General features: G+C 44.9%; 2 protein-coding genes and 1 pseudogene across 2 annotated transcripts; 2 read left to right on the forward strand and 1 right to left on the reverse strand.

Annotated features, from left to right (window-relative positions):
• Positions 1-3,928: 3,928 nt before the first annotated feature.
• On the forward strand, positions 3,929-4,818 carry LOC129839117 (nanos homolog 3-like; annotated as a pseudogene).
• Positions 4,819-7,906: 3,088 nt separating this feature from the next.
• On the reverse strand, positions 7,907-17,277 carry LOC129839627 (cyclic nucleotide-gated cation channel beta-1-like). Its single transcript, XM_055907153.1, has 7 exons — positions 17,048-17,277; positions 16,772-16,814; positions 15,962-16,080; positions 14,418-15,863; positions 14,239-14,351; positions 11,316-11,402; positions 7,907-8,374 (listed from the first exon to the last, which is right to left on the reverse strand). Exons 2-7 carry the CDS (start codon positions 16,797-16,799, stop codon positions 8,266-8,268), a joined length of 1,902 nt encoding a protein of 633 aa, XP_055763128.1. The 5' UTR covers positions 16,800-16,814; positions 17,048-17,277; the 3' UTR covers positions 7,907-8,265.
• Positions 17,278-17,311: 34 nt separating this feature from the next.
• LOC129839239 (coiled-coil and C2 domain-containing protein 1A-like) lies at positions 17,312-20,034 on the forward strand (the record flags this gene model as incomplete). The annotated part of the gene is made up of 7 exons (XM_055906548.1): positions 17,312-17,500; positions 17,941-18,030; positions 18,160-18,283; positions 18,464-18,567; positions 18,739-18,966; positions 19,241-19,559; positions 19,787-20,034. Coding segments are annotated over exons 2-7 (1,080 nt in total), but the record flags the coding sequence as incomplete, so codon positions are not given.
• Between the last annotated feature and the right edge of the window lie 53 nt (positions 20,035-20,087).

Below are 20,087 nucleotides of genomic sequence, written 5' to 3' on the forward strand. Positions count from 1 at the left end.
GAAACAGACACCGTTTCAATCTTGTCAATAGGCAATCTTTACCTCCCAAATTAACAGACTAAGTAGGGCAGTAGAAGACACACAACCAACTATCTGGATCAGCCCAGTCCTTCTAGAATGCTCCACAGATGGACAGTCACAAACCATTGTTGTCTAGGACCCATTGACAATATCAATCTAGGACCCTGAGATGGGCCATTAATCATCACTGTTCTGTAAATCAAGGTTAGTGACCCAACCCTGGCAGTCTCCCGTGAATTGACGTGTGCCCAATTGAATTGAGTGGTTTGCTATTATTCTGTAAATGTCTTGTAAATAAATTGTAAATGGTCACTCAAAACCGGTTCAGGCCAATTTGACAACACAATCTCACATTCAATTCGTGCATGTACATAATGTATTTCAGCATGTTGTTTTGTGGCTTAATTCGTGAGAAACGACAAGAATTTAAACACGATAGCCTATATTTCTATTTTGTCTTCATTAATGAACGTTATGAATATACCTTAATGTTGTATTTATTTAATCCCGTTTAATAAATGGTGTTTGTATTGCTATATATACTGCTTTCGATTTTTCTGAGCAGACTTTCTGATCAGAATTAGTGAGAAAAGACACACATTTATGTGCGACTTAATCCGCGGGAAAAACATTTTTATTAATGCCACTGATGTTTTCTATGTTTGATTTCGCTTAATCCTTTGGGATACTGGTGCACTTGTAGTCGGAAAGGCCCTTTTTTTCGTGAAGGCAACAGTACAGGATATTCTTCATAACGCATTTCATATTTTGTGGAGCCTAAATCACAATTTTCTTCTTAATGCATTTAATACAAGTTAAGCAGGTTCATGTAAAATAATGAATTATGTTGGTTGACACTTGTGGCTCTTCCGAGGCCGTTTCGTTGTGATTATTACGGTGTATATCATGTTAGCGAGTCAGAATGTCCGTTTCCAAGTACTGACTAGCACATGAATGGTGTAAAATGCTGGCTTCATATTCACCTGGGACACTGGACAATGGGTAGTCTTAACTCCGACATGATTGTGTTCAAGTTCTTTTCAAATCGCAACAATTCATAAGACAATAGATTGACAACAACATTTTCAATGTTTCCCGTTGTAATTCCAATTTTTAGGGTTATTCAAGTGAAACTTCTCAGTCGGAACTAGGTATTTCCGATAACTCCGATTGCACGTGAACTTGGCATTAGTATTTGTGATCGACAACAGTAGGGGCTGGTTCGCGGTGTATCCAGCCCCCCCAAAACGCATTCCCGACCACTGCGGACTGTGTCAGTATCCTGCTGTGTGTCCGTCCAGTCAACTAGTAGAAGTATTGACTGTGACGTAAGTGTAGGATTATTATTAAGGTTCGGGTCGTCTGAGACACCAACAAGTAGGCTATACAATAAACAAGATAACTTTACAACGAAGAAACTAAAGTAATAATGATTAAACAATAAAATAATATATATATATATACAATTATCGTATGTTTGGTTGCTTTGAGACTGAGTCGTGTCTACACAATATTATTTACAACGAGCGGTTCCCATCCTTTTCAAGTAGACTAAATCTGTCTGCAGTTTTATGTTGTAGGTGATCTTTTCCATTAAATACAGTTCTTTCAGTCTACCGCTCCACTCTTCCATAGTATGAATGTCCTCATTTAACCAATGCTCTATAATTATCAATGTCTACAATTTGATGTTATTTTAACGGACAAAAAAAATGTGCTTTCCTTTCAAAAACAAGGACATTTCGAATTGACCCCAAACTTTTAAACGGTAGTGCAGTAACTTAACTAGGATCAGCTTTCTCTCCCCAAGCCGAAGAGAAAATAATTGAAATCTGACCCAAGATCAGTGCTGTACATCGGCAACTTTCAACCCAATGTAATACATAGCGCGTTCCAGCTCGTCAACACAATCGGCTGCAGGGGAGGTTACTTTCGGCCTTGTTCGCAAATCAAATAAATTACATTTTATTGGTCACATACACATATTTAGCAAATGTTATTGGTCACATACACGTATTTAGCAGATGTTATTGCGGGTGTAGCAAAATGCTTGTGTTCTTAGCTCTCCTATGCTATGCTGGTAGTGCACAATATAGGCCTGTGGTCTAAAGTAGTGCACTATATAGGGCATTGTCTACAGGTGGACTTTAGATCTTAGTGGTAAAGGTGATCTTTATGCTGGGAATCTTTTTAGACTGGTTAGTTGTAAAAGCAACATGTTTCATAGAGCCACGACTGAGATGAGGAGATGTACAATAACCAAAGATTCACCTTAGTAATGATTTATTTATAACACATTCTACAAAACACAGTAACTACATACTGTTCCAAACTGATGTCCTCGGCATTAGGAAAGACAGAGGAGAAGAAAATAACCCTTAAACTGTCCACCCTTAAACCGGGTGGTAGCTTTTTATGCCAGTTCAACCCTGCACGTTAGAGGCTGCTGCACTATATACACAGACATGGAATCACTGGCTACTTTAATAATGGAACATTAATCACTTTAATAATGTTTACATGCTGCTTTACTCATCTCATACGTATATACTATATTCTATTCTACTGTATTGTAGTCAATGCCACTCCGACATTGCTCAGCATAATATTTCTATATTTCTTCATTCCATTATTTTAATTTTAGATTTGTGTGTATTGTTGTGAATAGTTAGATACTACTGCACTGTTGGAGCTAGGTACACAAGCATTTCACTACACCCACAATAACATTTGATAAATATGTGTATGTGACACAATAAAATGTGATTTATAGACCTGCATTATCATTATAAGGTTGGGCCCATATAACTTCACACACTTTCAGTTCAAATCTGGGTTGATACTTGGGATGGGAATGGAGTGTCATTTAAGACGCAGACCTCATTACTAAACTGTTTCAATTCTTCCTTCTTTGCCGTCTTTCTTCAATTCGATGGATTTCAACGTAACTTTATTAATCACCCCAAAGGGAAAATCAATATCGGTGAATGAGGTAATCATTGATCTTATATGATAACAGATGGACTTTTGTGTAGATTGTTGCGTGTGTATTTATTTGACTGTAACTAAATTCCTCCATCTCCCCATTCCTCCAATCCCGGTATTCCCCTCCGTCCCCATCCCTCTCTCCAAACCCCGACTCCCCCAACTCCCGTCCCCGTCCCTGCCTGGACTGGTCATTTCAGTAGGATGGCTGTTTATGTAGTTTCCATTGTATGTTTTATAATATTGTCTGTTTCAGTTGTTGTTCCTTTGTCATTTCCATTGTGTATTAAAATCGTTTTGGTCGTAGTTAACAGCAAGGACGTCGAAGCATAGTGAACAGCAAGGACGTCGAAGCATAGTGAACAGCAAGGAAGTTCACTGTATATAGACTTTTTTCTATTGTGTTATTGACTGTACGCTTGTTTATTCCACGTGTAACTCTGTGGTGTTGTTTGTGTCGCACTGCTTTGCTTTATCTTGGCCAGGTCGCAGTTGTAAATGAGAACTTGTTCTCAACTGGCTTATCTGGTTAAATAAAGGTGAAATAAAATAAATATTTTAAAAAGCAGTTTTGAATTTTAACAGTTATTTTACTGATATTTTCTTATTAAAATAGGCTATTATCAAACAGCTTCCTATAACTAAGAATTACAAGTCTTATCAATTTAGAACATAGAATAGATTAAACAGTTATATTTGAAGTTTTTAATATTGTTGAGGTGTAAAATTGTATCCCAAACAGTCGATCTTCTAAAATGGCCAATTTAGCAGTTGTCAGTTTGAAACCATTTGATTGGCTTTGTAAAGTGCCACGGACTCCGCACAACGCCATCTGATTGGCTGTTTAACAAAACACCGACAGGTTAAAACATGAACGTTGTCAAATTTGCCTTCAGTTGAGTTGTCAGTTTAGACCCAGCATTCTTTATTCTGGTACATTCTGATCGTTATCAGACACTAGTCTTTTGGGCTATAAAATATACAAGTGTGAGAATGAGCGCTATGATTTGTCAACTCATAGACCTACCGCCTTACACGGAGTCAGAAAACAAGAGTTTCGAACCGTGGCGGGACTACTTGAAGCTGGCTGACCTATTGCGGGAGATGAAGTTAGGAAACTTCACATCAGAACCGTCAACCGTTGAGGGTCATGACTCCGGGATATGCTCGACCATGGTGGAATTTGAAGAGTTTCGGCCGCGAGCCTTGCTGTCACCGATAACACCTGTGGCGACACCACCCTTATGGCACGAAATGGAACCTCTGGATTCAGAAATCGACCTCTTGCACGAAGACGCTCCTTTATGGCCGAGCAGCACCGAGGGTCCCGAGCCCCCTACAGCAGCGTCCAGATCCCCCGCTGGCACCTGGGGCCAGAGTGGGAGAAACACACCGGAGGAGGTGCCATCACCTGAGCGCAAGTTCTGCAGCTTCTGCAAACACAACGGGCCAGGATGGGGACATGATGTGCCCGTACCTGCGGCTGTATGTCTGCCCTCTCTGCGGGGCCACCGGGGCCCAAGCCGCCAACGAGCACCATTGTCCCCTGGTCGAAACCACCTACAGCTCTGTCTATGTCTCGCCCATTGGCGTAAAGTACTTTAGTGAAATACTTGAAAGTACTAATTAAGTAGTTTTGGGGTTATCTGGACTTTTCTTGGGCTTCCGAGTGTCGCAGCGGTCTAAGGCACTGCAGCTCTTTGCTTGAGGCGTCACTACAGACACCTTGATTCGAATCCAGGCTGTATCTCAACCGGCCGTGATTGGGAGTCCCATAGGGTATCGCACAATTGGCCCAGCGTCGTCCGGGTTTGGCCGTCATTGTAAAGATGAATTTGTTCTTAATTGATATGCCTAATTAAATGAAGGTTTTTCCTTTTACTTCACTACATTCCTAAAGAAAATGATGTACTTTTTACTCCGTACATTTTCCCTGATACCCAAAACTATTCTTTACATTTTGAATGCTTATCAGGACACGACAATTGTTTAATTCACACTTATCAAGAGAACATCCCTACTGCATCTGATCGGGCCGACTCACTAAACACATGCTTCGTTTATAAATGATGTCTGAGTGTTGGAGTGTGTCCCTGGCCATCTGGAAATTAATAAAGAACAACACAAAGGTGCCATCTGGTTTGCTTTACTTTTTACTTTTGATACCTAAGTATATTTTAGCAATTACATTTACTTTAGATATTTAAGTATATTTTAAACCATTTACTTTTAGACTTTTACTCAAGTAGTATTTTACCGTGTGACATTCACTTATACTTGAGTCATTTCATATTAAGGTATCTTTACTTTTACTCAAGTTTGACAAGTGGGTACTTTTTCCACGTGGAGCTACAACAACGATGTGTGCTGTTGGGGGACTGGAGTTGGGAAACACTGATGTAAGGAAACAGATACCGTTTCAATCTTGTCAATAGGCAATCTTTACCTCCCAAATTAACAGACTAAGTAGGGAAGTACCAGACACGTAACCAGCTTTCTGGATCAGCCCAGTCCTTCTAGAATGCTCCACAGATGGACAGTCATCAACCCATTGTTGTATAGGAACCTGAGATGGGCCATTAATCATCACTGTTCTGTAAATCAAGGTTAGTGACCCAACCCTGGCAGTCTCCCGTGAATTGACGTGTGCCCAATTGAATTGAGTGGTTTGCTATTATTCTGTAAATTTATTGTAAATAAATTGTAAATGGTCACTCAACCGGTTCAGGCCAATTTGACAACACAATCTCACATTCAATTCGTGCATGTACATAATGTATTTCAGCATGTTGTTTTGTGGCTTAATTCGTGAGAAAAGACAAGAATTTAAACACGATAGCCTACATTTCTATTTTTTCTTCATTAATGAACGTTATGAATATACCTTAATGTTGTATTTATTTAATCCCGTTTTATAAAAGGTGTTTGCACTGCTATATATACTGTTTTCGATTTTTCTGAGGAGACTTTCTGATCAGAATTTGTGAGAAAAGACATACATTTATGTGCGACTTAATCCGTGGGAAAAACATTTTTATTAATGCCACTGCTGTTTTCTATGTTTGATTTCGCTTAATACTTTGGGAAACTGGTGCACTTGTAGTCAGAAAAGCCCTTTTTTTCGTGAAGGCAACAGTACACGATATTCTTCATTACCCATTTCATATTTCGTGGAGCCTAAATCACAATTTTCTTCATAATGCATTTAATACAAGTTAAGCAGGTTAATGTAAAATAATGAATTATGTTTGTTGACACTTGTGGCTCTTCCGAGGCCGTTTCATTATGATTATTACGGTGTCAATCATGTTAGCGAGTCAGAAATGTCAGTTTCCAAGTACTGACTATTACATGAATGGTGTATAATGCTGGCTTCATATTCTCCTGGGACACTGGACAATGGGAAGTCGTAACTCCGACATGATTATGGTCAAGTTCTTTTCAAGTCGGAACAATTCATTAACCAATAGATTGACAACAACATTTTCAATGTTTCCCGTTGTAATTCCAATTTTTAGGGTTATTCAAGTGAAACTTCCCAATCGGAACTAGGTATTTCCGATAACTCCATTTGCACGTGAACGTGGCATTAGTATGTGTGATCGACAACAGTAGGGGCTAGTTCGCGGTGTGTCCAGCACCCAAAACGCATTCCCGACCACTGCGGACTGAGTGTCAGTATCCCGCTGTGTGTCCGTCCAGTCAACTAGTAGAATTATTGTCTGTGACGTAAGTGTGGGATTATTATTAAGGTTCGGGTCGTCTGAGACACCAACAAGTAGGCTATACAATAAACAAGATAACTTTACAACGAAGAAACTAAAGTAATAATAATAAAATAATATATATATATACAATTATCATATGTTTGGTTGCTTTGAGACGGAGTCGTGTCTACACAATATTATTTACAACGAGCGGTTCCCATCCTTTTCAAGTAGACTAAATCTGTCAGCAGTTTTATGTTGTAGGGGATCTTTTCCATTAAATACAGTTCTTTCAGTCTACCGCTCCACTCTTCCATAGTATGAATGTCCTCATTTAACCAATGCTCTATAATTATCAATGTCTACACTGTATTTCTGATCAATTTGATGTTATTTTAACGGACACAAAAATGTGCTTTCCTTTCAAAAACAAGGACATTTCTAAATGACCCCAAACATTTGAACGGTAGTGTAGTAACTTAACTAGGATCAGCTTTCTCTCCCCAAGCCGACCAGAAAATAATGGAAAACTGACCCAAGATCAGTGCTGTGCATCCGCAACTTTCAACCCAATGTAATACAGACCGCGTTCCAGCTCGTCAACACAATCGGCTTCAGGGGAGGTTACTTTCGGCCTTGTTCGGCAAATGAAATAAATCACATTTTATTGGTCACATACACATATTTAGCAGATGTTATTGGTCACATACACATATTTAGCAGATGTTATTGGTCACATACACATATTTAGCAGATGTTATTGGTCACATACACATATTTAGCAGATGTTATTGCGGGTGTTGCAAAATGCTTGTGTTCCTAGCTCTCCTATGCTATGCTGGTAGTGCACAATATAGGCCTGTGGTCTAAAGTAGTGCACTATATAGGACTGTGGTCTAAAGTAGTGCATAATATAGGGCTGTGGTCTAAAGTAGTGCACTATATAGGGCATTGTCTACAGGTGGACTTTAGATCTTAGTGGTAAAGGTGATCTTTATGCTGGGAATCTTTTTAGACTGGTTAGTTATAAAAGCAACATGTTTCATAGAGCCACGACTGAGATGAGGAGATGTACAATAACCAAAGATTCACCTTAGTAATGATTTATTTATAACACATTCTACAAAACACAGTAACTACATACTGTTCCAAACTGATGTCCTCAGCATTAGGAAAGACAGAGGAGAAGAAAATAACCCTTAAATGGTATTATACCGTCTTTATTATTATAACGTTGTGTCCATATAACTTGACAAACATTCAGTTCTAATCTGAGTTGATACTTTGGATCATTGTTCTCAAACTGATCTTGAGTTTTCAAGTCAAAACATAAATACAAAATAACTTCAAGTGAGCCTCCGCTATGTGAAGACTGTTTCCCATGAGCCTTTGGGGGCGTTGCGATGATGGTTCGCTGTAGGTCCCAAATGGCACCTTGTTTCCTATATAGTGTACTACTGTTGACCAGAGCCTTATTTCTTATATAGTGTCTATGGACCCAGGTCAAAAGTAGGGCACTATATAGGGAATAGGGTGCTATTTGGGAGGCAGTCTAGATCTCAGAGCGTCGTGGGGGGAAGACGCGGCGTGGAGGAGGCCTCGTTGTCTTGTTGCCACGGCGAAGAGACTCTAGCTCCCGATGGGTAGCCATCACGACCCGACTGAAAGAGAAAGGGATGAAGGAGGGAGAGATAGAGATGGAGGGAGGAAAGAAAAGAGGGAGAGAAAAGAGAAGGATAGGGGAGGGAGGAAGAGATGCATTGGGAGAGAGTGATATTATTTTCAGTTGCTATTTGTCTGTTTTTACTTCTACTTACAAAACACCTGATCACCACTGTCATGCAAATGTGGTTGGTTTGATCTTGAGAGGTGTGAGATTGCTTTAGGCAATGTAAACATATGTTTCCTATGCCAATACTGCCCTTGGAATTGAATTGAAATTGAATTGAGAGAGAGATCAAAGAGAGAGTATAGCAGGACAAGATCTCTCCCTGTGACGACTCCCCCATCCTGGGTCAGTCTGAACACACCCCTTCAAACTGTCCTGCAGACGAGGATAGTCACCCCCCACCCCCCACCCCGCCAGCACTGAACACACCCCTTCAAACTGTCCTGCAGACGAGGATAGTCATCCCCCCCCAGCACTGAACACACCCCTCCAAACTGTCCTGCAGACGAGGATAGTCACCCCCCCCCCCCCCCAGCACTGAACACACCCCTTCAAACTGTCCTGCAGGCGAGGATAGTCACCCCCCCCCCCCCCCAGCACTGAACACACCCCTTCAAACTGTCCTGCAGGCGAGGATAGTCACCCCCCCCCCCCCCCCCCCCAGTACTGAACACGCCCAGGTCCCACAACTGCACCGGTCCTCCATCATTGAGGGATGAATTCACAGAGCTGGAGAGAGACATGGTGGAGCTCAGAGAGCTAGTCCACACAATCCAGATAGAACAAACCCACAAAACAGACCAGCATAACAACACCCCCCAACAAGACCCGGGGGCCCGAAGGTGGAGGTGAACGGCCGTCTGAGAGAGCTGGCTGCTCTATGGACTGAGGTGAGAGAACTTAAAGAGGAGGGAGAGGAACACATGGCACAGCTAACAGTAGTGAAGGAGGAGAGAGAGGAACACATGGTACAGCTAACAGCAGTGAAGGAGGAGAGAGGAACACATGGTACAGCTAACAGTAGTGAAGGAGAGGAGGAAGAGGAACACATGGTACAGCTAACAGCAGTGAAGGAGGAGAGAGGAACACATGGCACAGCTAACAGCAGTGAAGGAGGAGAGAGAGGAACACATGGTACAGCTAACAGTAGTGAAGGAGGAGAGAGAGAGGAACACATGGTACAGCTAACAGTAGTGAAGGAGGAGAGAGGAACACATGGTACTGCTAACAGCAGTGAAGGAGAGGAGGGAGAGGAACACATGGTACAGCTAACAGTAGTGAAGGAGGAGAGAGAGGTACACGTGACACAGCTAACAGTAGTGAAGGAGAGGAGGGAGAGGAACACATGGTACAGCTAACAGTAGTGAAGGAGAGGAGGGAGAGGAACATGTGACACAGCTAACAGCAGTGAAGGAGGAGAGAGAGGAACACGTGACACAGCTAACAGCAGTGAAGGAGGAGAGAGAGGAACACATGGTACAGCTAACAGTAGTGAAGGAGGAGGGAGAGGAACACATGGCACAGCTAACAGCAGTGAAGGAGAGGAGGGAGAGGAACACATGGTACAGCTAACAGTAGTGAAGGAGGAGAGAGAGGTACACGTGACACAGCTAACAGTAGTGAAGGAGGAGAGAGAGGAACACATGGTACAGCTAACAGTAGTGAAGGAGAGGAGGGAGAGGAACACGTGGTACAGCTAACAGGAGTGAAGGAGGAGAGAGAGGAACACGTGGTACAGCTAACAGTAGTGAAGGAGACGAGGGAGAGGAACACGTGACACAGCTAACAGTAGTGAAGGAGGAAAGAGAGGAACACATGGTACAGCTAACAGTAGTGAAGGAGGAGGGAGAGGAACACGTGGCACAGCTAACAGTAGTGAAGGAGGAAGGAGAGGAACACATGGTACAGCTAACAGTAGTGAAGGAGGAGAGAGAGGTACACGTGACACAGCTAACAGTAGTGAAGGAGGAGAGAGAGGAACACGTGACACAGCTAACAGTAGTGAAGGAGGAGAGAGAGGAACACATGGTACAGCTAACAGCAGTGAAGGAGAGGAGGAAGAGGAACACATGGTACAGCTAACAGCAGTGAAGGAGGAGAGAGAGGAACATGTGGTACAGCTAACAGTAGTGAAGGAGACGAGGGAGAGGGACACGTGACACAGCTAACAGTAGTGAAGGAGGAAAGAGAGGAACACATGGTACAGCTAACAGTAGTGAAGGAGGAGGGAGAGGAACACGTGGCACAGCTAACAGCAGTGAAGGAGGAGAGAGAGGAACACATGACACAGCTAACAGCAGTGAAGGAGGAGAAAGAGGAACACATGGCACAGCTAACAGTAGTAAAGGAGGAGAGAGAGGAACACGTGACACAGCTAACCGCAGTGAAGGAGGAGAGAGAGGAACACATGGCACAGCTAACAGTAGTGAAGGAGGGAGAGGAACACGTGACACAGCTAACAACAGTGAAGGAGGAGAGAGAGGAACACGTGACACAGCTAACAGTAGTGAAGGGGGAGAGAGAGGAACACATGGTACAGCTAACAGCAGTGAAGGAGGAGGGAGAGGAACACATGGCACAGCTAACAGTAGTGAAGGAGGGAGAGGAACACGTGACACAGCTAACAACAGTGAAGGAGGAGGGAGAGGAACATGTGACACAGCTAACAGTAGTGAAGGAGGGAGAGGAACATGTGACACAGCTAACAGCAGAGTTCAGAACCTCATCCCCTGTTCGATTCCTCTCCTGTGTTAACTAAGGAGGAGAGATCCTAATCTGTGTCTATCTGAGCAGACAGCCATGTAGCCAATCAGAGCTCAGAGATCTGTGGGGCGGATCAGGCTGACTTCTAAAGTTCATTAGGTCAAAGGTCATCACTAGGAGAAAGTGGTGAAGAAGTAGAAGGATGGAGGGAGAGGAGGGAAAAGACTCACTTTAGGTAGGAGAGTTCTCTGATCAGGCCACAGACCAGTTCTGTAGCGTCTTCATGCCCTTCATCTTTCTCCTCTTCCTCTTTCTCACTAGTTAAGGGGAAGAGAGAGACAGAGAATGGCACCATTCCCTATATAATGTACTACTTTTGACCAGGGCCACATGTGCACTATATAGGGAATAGGGGTTCATCGTAGGCTTCAAAACATGTGAATACAAAGTTCTAAAATAGTGTACTGGTTCTAGGAAGATGGATAAATGTAACTGACCAGTAATGTTCCTGAAACAAGATGAAATATCTAGGTCAGTGGTTATCGCTGGGTACTGCAGGTGGTCCGCAATTTTGGGGGGATAAAAATACAACAATCTTCCAAAAAGAATAATAGATGAGGTTATTAACGGTGTTATAAGCCATTTGACATGACTTTTCACAATGCTAACAGTTTATAATAGGCCTTTAATGTATTACGTTTACTGCTAAAATGTACTACATTTGACAGCAAATATAGTTTATGTTAAATAAATGATGCGACCCTGTGAAAGATGGTCCTCAAAAGCGTTTGACTGATCTGCTCTCAGGAACAGAAAAGGAACCGCTGTTCCAGATAGAAACAATGATCTGCTCTCAGGAACAGAAAAGGAACCGCTGTTCCAGATAGAAACAATGATCTGCTCTCAGGAACAGAAAAGGAACCGCTGTTCCAGATAGAAACAATGATCTGCTCTCAGGAACAGAAAAGGAACCGCTGTTCCAGATAGAAACAATGATTTGCTCTCAGGAACAGAAAAGGAACCGCTGTTCCAGATAGAAACAATGATTTGCTCTCAGGACAATCGTTCACAACTGTTCACCTTTGGCAAACACATTTTTTCTAGCTATCTGATTGGTTTGTCATTACATCTCTTTCATCTGTTGACAGTGATCATTTTTGGCTCTGTACTCCAGCACTTTGGGATTTGAGATGATACAAAGACTATGAGGTTAAAGTGCAGACGGTCAGCTTTCATTTGAGGGTATTTTCATGCATATCGGGGGAACCGTTCAGAAATACCAGCACTTTTTTTACACAGCCCCCACATTTTAGGGGACCAAAAGTATTTGGACAAATTCACTTATATACACTATATATACAAAAGCATGTGAACACCCCTTCAGATTAGTGGATTCAGCTAAAGAAATGGTTTCCCGAGATTGGTGTGGAAGAACTTGACTGGCCTGCACAGAGCCCTGACCTCAACCCCATCGAACACCTTTGGGATGAATTGGAAGGCCGATTGCGAGCCAGGCCTAATCGCCCAACATCAGTGCCCGACCTCACTAATGCTCTTCTTGCTAAATGGAAGCAAATCCCTGCAACAATGTTCCAACATCTAGTGGAAAGCCTTCCCAGAAGAGTAGAGGCTGTTATAGCAGCAAAGGGGGGACCAACTCCATATTAATGCCCATGATTGTGGAATTAGATGCACGACGAGCAGGTGTCCACATACTTTTGGTCATGTAGTGTCTGTATTAAAGTAGTAAAAAGTGAAGTATTTGGTCCCATATTCATAGCACGCAATGACTACATCAAGAAATTTACAGACGCACAAATATCATAGGGTGCTATTTGAGAGGCATGCAGCAGATGATGTAGAAGTAGTGACCCGGCAGGGGATCTTCTCTGATGTTAGTTTAGAACGGTGAGAAAACACAACTACTGTCTGTCTCCAGACCCAGAGGTAAAGATGGAGATATCCCTTCATCTACTCTCATCTCTGTCTCCAGACCCAGAGGTAAAGATGAAGATATCCCTTCATCTACTCTCATCTCTGTCTCCAGACCCAGAGGTAAAGATGAAGATATCCCTTCATCTACTCTCATCTCTGTCTCCAGACCCAGAGGTAAAGATGGAGATATCCCTTCATCTACTCTCATCTCTGTCTCCAGACCCAGAGGTAAAGATGGAGATATCCCTTCATCTACTCTCATCTCTGTCTCCAGGCCCAGAGGTAAAGATGGAGGAGATGGAGATATCCCTTCATCTACTCTCATCTCTGTCTCCAGACCCAGAGGTAAAGATGAAGGAGGTGGAGATATCCCTTCATCTACTCTCATCTCTGTCTTCAGACCCAGAGGTAAAGATGGAGATATCCCTTCATCTACTCTCATCTCTGTCTACAGACCCAGAGGTAAAGATGGAGGAGATGGAGATATCCCTTCATCTACTCTCATCTCTGTCTCCTGGCCCAGAGGTAAAGATGGAGGAGGTGGAGATATCCCTTCATCTACTCTCATCTCTGTCTACAGACCCAGAGGTAAAGATGGAGGAGATGGAGATATCCCTTCATCTACTCTCATCTCTGTCTCCTGGCCCAGAGGTAAAGATGGAGGAGGTGGAGATATCCCTTCATCTACTCTCATCTCTGTCTCCTGGCCCAGAGGTAAAGATGGAGGAGGTGGAGATATCCCTTCATCTACTCTCATCTCTGTCTCCTGGCCCAGAGGTAAAGATGGAGGAGATGAAGATATCCCTTCATCTACTCTCATCTCTGTCTCCAGGCCCAGAGGTAAAGATGGAGGAGATAGAGATATCCCTTCATCTACTCTCATCTCTGTCTCCTGGCCCAGAGGTAAAGATGGAGGAGGTGGAGATATCCCTTCATCTACTCTCATCTCTCTCCCACTCTTCCTTTACCATCCCTCCTTCTCGTCCCTCTGTCTCACTCTCCCATCTCTCCTTCTCGTCCCTCTATCTCTCACTCTCCCATCTCTCCTTATCATCCCTCTCTCTCACTCTCCCATCCCTCCTTCCCGTCTCTCTCTCTCTCACTTTTCCTTTGTCATTTCCTCATCTACCTGCCCCCACATCTGTATATCAGCACTTCTCTCCTCCCCTCATGCCTGCATCTCCACCCCCCCCCCTCCTTCCTCCCCCCTTCTCTCACGTCAGAGTGATGGTGTTGAGTTGAGAGTCAGACACGTAGTCCAGAGCCAGCCCTCCAAACGGGTCAACGACAGCAGCAGCATCATCGTCTCTGGTCAGGTCTGGGGTGGTGGACTGAAATACACAAACAATCAGGACTCAAACAAACAAACAAACAAAGACGTCAACAAAAACACTCACATGGTTGTTCTCCTCCAAACCACCAGGTGTCACTGCAGCCTGGTTGTGCCCCTCCCTTCCAGGACTTGGCTCTGTGGGGGGAGACATGGTGGACTCCCCTCTGTCAGCCGGCACCAGAATGAGTGCCCGGGGGTCAGCCACAGTCCCAGTCCCTGCCCCATCTTCAGCCCCCCTCTCTCTCTGGGTAGGTGAGCTCTGAACCTCTCCGTGGTGCTCCCTCTCTGCCCCAGCCTCCAGAGGGATAGAGGTAGGGGTGGTGGTGGAGGATGGTGTAGGGGCCCTAGGGGGGCTCTCCTCTGGCTCATTAGACCCACAGCCCCCCCTGTCCCCTTCCTGGTTCTTCTCCACAACCCCCTCTGTGTCTAGCTCTTCTTCCACCAACACCACAGGCTGCTCACTGCCCAGTGGGTCCACCTCCAGGCCAGTCCGGAGACCCTCTCCTGTGACCTGCTCTGTCCCAGAATAAGCTACTTCGCTGGGGTCTGCATGGCTGGCCTCTCCCCCTGACTGAAGCTGCTCCTCATCTAACTTCTCCCCCTCTTCCTTCTCCTCTTCTTTCTCTTTGTTCCCCTGCTCAGTGGTACTCCCCGGAGGAGCGGGCGGAGGGATGAATGAAAGGAGGGACGGATCAGAGGATGATGCTGCTGTAGTTCCCTCTACAGCCACCAGGTTGGCACAACCATCACCACTATCACCACTCTGCCCGATGTCCTCCTCTCTCTCTTTCTCCACTTTCTCCTCCTCCGCTTTCCTCACCAGCACCATCTCTTCTCCCTCCCTCCCTCCTTCCGTCACACTCTTTCTTTCCTTCTGCCACTGCTCCTCTATTCCTCTCCTCCTCTCCCTCTCTCTCTCTCCCAGACCACACATCCCCATTCTCCTTCTCCTCTTCTTCACTGGTTCTTCCACAGATCTGTCCTCCTCCACTGGTGGACCCTCCCTCCCACCACCCAGACAAACACCTCTGTCATCTATAGCCTCCTGCTGTTCACTGTCGAGCTCCTCTTCATTGTCGGTTTGACTGTCCCCGTCCCCAACGTTGACCTCCTTGGAGGGAAGCAGGGAAGGCTGGGGCTGTGCTACAGTCAGTGGGTGTGGGGGGAAGCTGAGGAAACTCTGTGTCTTGATGTCTTCTTCTTCTCTACCCTCGTCATCTTTGACAGAGGACTCCACACTATGGTCTTCCTGTGGACTATCTCCACCATCCTGATTGGTTGGAACTGACTCCTCTGTGCCCGCCCCCTCCACAGCCCTTCCAATGGCCTGTTCTCCCTCGAAGCCAGGCACAACCGGACTTTCCTCCACTGGATCACCCTCTTGCTTGGGTGCAGTGGTATCTCCCGCTTTGTTAGCCTGCTGAGATGGATGAGTAGTACAGGCCGTCAGAGGGCAGTGGGGATCTTTAGGAGGAGAGGTGGTGTTTAACACTGTTCCCTCAGTGTCCTGCTGCACACAGCAGAGGAGGAGGAATCAGTTAGAACATAGCAACATTTGAATTGTAACTGACAAACGCTCAACCAGCAAATGGAACTTCTGTTGGCTACCTGCTCTAGGTGTGAGGGCTGTGCTTCCACTGCCTCTCCAGAGGGGGCGCTCTCCTCTGACTCATCACTGCACTTTCTCTTCCTTGACCTGAGTGACCTAGGCTGGGGAGGTGTGAAACCTGGAGAGAAAATGTCAACTTTATGCTAAGGAAATGTCCTTTCTTTCACACATACATTAGCAAGCAAACAGGTGGACTGGCAACCTTTCACTTTGTTTTTCCATATCTTGTCAGCAGCATTCCACCCTGCATCCCACAGCTGGCTTGCTTCTGATGCTAAGCAGGTTTGGTCCTGGATTGGAGACCAGATGCTGCTGGAAGTGGTGTTGGAGGGCCAGTAGGAGGCACTCTTTCCTCTTGTCCCCAAAAATATTGGGCAGTAATTGGGGGCATTGCCCTGTGTAGGGTGCTGTCTTTTGGATGGGTCGTTAAATGGGGGTTCTGACTCTCTGTGGTCACTAAAAGATCCCATGGCACTTATTGTTAGACTAGGGGTGTTAACCCTGGTGTCCTGGCTACATTCCCAATCTGACCCTCATAACATCATGGTCACCTAATCATCCCTAGCTTCCAATTGGCTCATTCATCCCTGTAACTATTTCCCAGGTTGTTGCTGAAACTGAGAATGTGTTCTCAGTCGACTTACCTGGTAAAATAAAAATCTCAGATAAATTCAACTATGTTGGACGAAAGTTTTATGTCCAGGTATTCACTTTAGGAATGATTGATTTCAACCAATGAAAGCATTGGAGATCATTTAAACCCCAATATACAGTTGATGTGAATTTAACGGGGGCTATTTCAGTCTTACTTGTGGTTTGCGTTCGTTTTTTGGTCATCCTCCCAAGCTAGCTCTTCAAATGCCATGCAAAAACAAAACAGAGACAAAGTGTCAGTTGGCTAAGTTAGCTAACAATGATTTGCCAATTATATCAGATATCATGACACTGGCAAAGCATCTCATTCAAAACAAAGACAACTAGCCAATAACATCTATCTAGCTAATACTTTTGAATTTTGATGGTGGATTTTAGTTTCTCTTCAAGCTCTTGGTCTGGTCACAACTGTAGGTAGCTAGCTAGCCTACCTGGCAGTGCAGATCAAGACGGATTGTGAGTGGTCTCTCTTGCTAGCTAGCTATCAAACTTTTGACACTCTCACTGAAACATATAGCTACAGTGCATACCAAGTACAACTGGCTTGCTAAGATTAAAACACATCTAATGTTCAGTTACGAACATGAGATTTTTACACATAACTTTGACTGGACCTTACAGCTAGACACTTGTTAGAATATTTTTCAGCGATTTCTGGGCGTGTCCTTCAAACGCCGTAAAGCAAGGTAGTCGCGTTGCCAATGGTTACCCAATGCAGGAAGTAGGAAGTAGCCAATGTACACACCTTTTCGTGGTTTTAATAGCTCTCTAACTAGCAGTAATTTATACGTGACTAGCGTTCTCTCATATGTTTTTGAAATGATCAGTCGTCGTATGAACTAAGAAAGCGCTCAACATATGGTCCGTGGATAACGTATGACAAGGTAAAACAACGCTTTTAGTGGCAATGTTTACAATTGACATGGCAGCTTCTAGCAAGCTAACGTTAGCTAGTTAACAAGCTAACTACTACAAGTCAGAGCTGCCCAACTATGAAGGAGGATAAACAACATTTGTGCCATGAATGATACTATGAATTTGCTGTTGATAGCTAGCTAACGTCACTACTAATTTGTTGCTAGGCGTTGTCAGAGACCGACTCAAAACGTGAGCAGTCAACGAATGTGTTATTACCAGCCATGATATCAATGAAATGTAACGTTATTCAACTAGGTAAATGCAGTGTAAATTCAACAAAGTCCTGTAACTAGCTGTCCATTTTTGTCTGTCAATACGTGTACGATAAAAGCTGAATATAGCTAACTACTGGAACTATTTGCCAGATGTTACAATATGTCTATTTGGTTCTACTGTGTTGTTGTAGTTGTGGCACAGGTCAGTTGACAAGGTTCTCTCCATGAGTCACAGTCGGAACCCCCCGCCCAGGGGACAGGGGGCAGCGCGAGCCAAACAGGTAACCTCATTTTGATCATTGATTTGATAATGAATTATCATTGATAACTGTAAGTCAAGTTGTCATTGATAACACTAGTCATTTGCGTTTTCAATTCTCTTTCTTTCTCCCTCTCTTTGTCTCTCTAAGATGGGGCTGCTCCTGGATCTGTCTCCGGATGGAGGGATGGATGGAGGAGGAAATGAAAAAGAGCTGGAGGCAGAGCTACTGGCTCTGATGGGCGGGTCCCAGGGGACGAAAGGGAGAGGAAAAGGTGAGGATCATCCTATTCATCATCATCATCCTCACCCATTATCTTCTCCCGATCTTGTAAGAAATAACTTCCACAGACCCTACCACTAGAACCGGGTTGATACCTGTGTGTGTCTGTGTGTGTCTGTGTGTGTCTGTGTGTGCCTGTGTGTGTCTGACCTGCCTGCCTGCCTCTCCACAGCTCCAGTTCCCATGGCTGACATTGAGCGTATGGCGGCTCTGTGTATGAAGGACCTTGATGATGATGATGATGATGATGATCTGGAGGATGATGATGATCTCCTGGTATCCACCATGTTCACACTCCTCTTGTCCTTCATCTTCCTCCTGTCTGTTGTTGTTTCATTCCCAATGGCAACACTTTTCCTAATGTGTGTGTGTGTGTGTGTGTGTGTGTGTGTGTCTCTCTCTCTATCTGTGTGCGTTTTATGCATTTGTGTCTTTATCCATCCCCAGGCTGAGCTGAATGAGGTGTTGGAGGACGACGATGATGAAGAGGTTCAGAAACCTGCCACCCCTCCCAGCTCTAACTCCACCCCCCGCTCCACCCCCAGCACTCCTAGTGGTACAACCGGGCTGGAGGCCTGCCTGGCTGAACGCATGGACATGTACCAGACAGCCATCTCCAACGCCAATGCAGAGGGGGAGACCAGCAAGGCTCGCAGATACGACCGCGGATTGAAGGTGAGCCAGAGACTATAGGCTGGTTGTATGATGATGTGTCTCAGAGTAGGAGTGCTGATCTATGACCAGTTTTTCCCTTAAGATTATAATGAACAAGATTACTGGACAGGATGGACCTGATCCTAGATCAGCAATCCTATGAGGCGCTACGGCTCCAGGAACATGAATTATCCCAGATTCATCTAGCCATATGTAAACCTGTGATTCGACATGTGAAGGTCTACTTTTCCAGTCAGCTGAATTGTATGTTTGCTTGCTTGTCGTCTCCCCCTAGACGTTGCAGTCCATGATGACGTCAGCAAAGAAAGGAAAACCGATCAATGAAGAGGAAATCCCGCCTCCTGTCTCCACAGGTGGAAAGCCTGCCCCAGCCCCCATGCAGCAACCTGAACCAATCAAAGAGCGGGGGGCGCTTACCTCAGTGCTGACACCCTCCCCGTTCACCAATCAGAAGCCTCTGAGGGAGGCTCCGCCTGTTGCCCCGCCTCCTAAGCCCCGCCTCCTGGTCCCCCCTCAGAAACACACTGCCGTTACCCCGGATACGCCTGCAATCTCCCCCCTCACCCCCATTCAACCAGACGCACGGCACTCAGGTAGATCACACACACACATTTTTGAAGACAGATACCAGCTTGAATGAAGACAGACACCAGCCTGTAAATGTTACCGCAGTCCCCTAATGTCACCGCAGTCCCCTGGAACATTCTGGTTGTTATATCATTCTCTCTCTCCCTCTACTCTCCCTCCTCTCTCTCCCTCCTCCCTTCTCTCTCTCCCTCCTCCCACCCTCCTCTCTCCCTCCTCCCCTCTCTCTCTGTAGAGTTGAAGCAGTGTGTTCTAAACAGACAGAGGGAGTATAAGCTGGCAGCCCTCCACGCCAAGCAGGGAGGAGAGTCAGAGCTGGCCAGACAACACTACCACATCGCCAAGGTACTCCACACACTAGGGGTTAAAGGACCTCCACTAGGGGTTAAAGGACCTCCACTAGGGGTTAAAGGACCTCCACTAGGGGTTAAAGGACCTCCACTAGGGGTTAAAGGACCTCCACTAGGGGTTAAAGGACCTCCACTAGGGGTTAAAGGATCTCCACTAGGGGTTAAAGGTCCTCCATGGACCTCCAC

This window comes from Salvelinus fontinalis, chromosome 40 (assembly GCF_029448725.1).
Source record: "Salvelinus fontinalis isolate EN_2023a chromosome 40, ASM2944872v1, whole genome shotgun sequence".
Classification (NCBI taxonomy): Eukaryota; Metazoa; Chordata; class Actinopteri; order Salmoniformes; family Salmonidae; genus Salvelinus; species Salvelinus fontinalis.

What these genes read in the sequence shown, in the direction of transcription:
- LOC129839627 (XM_055907153.1), bottom strand. Translation starts at nt 16,799, where the DNA reads ATGACCAAAAAACGAACGCAAACCACAA. An exon ending in GTTTGGAGGAGAACAACCAT is followed by an intron (nt 14,352 to 14,417) that starts GTGAGTGTTTTT and finishes TGTGTATTTCAG; the next exon opens with TCCACCACCCCAGACCTGAC. An exon ending in CTCAACACCATCACTCTGAC is followed by an intron (nt 11,403 to 14,238) that starts GTGAGAGAAGGG and finishes CCCCTTAACTAG; the next exon opens with TGAGAAAGAGGAAGAGGAGA.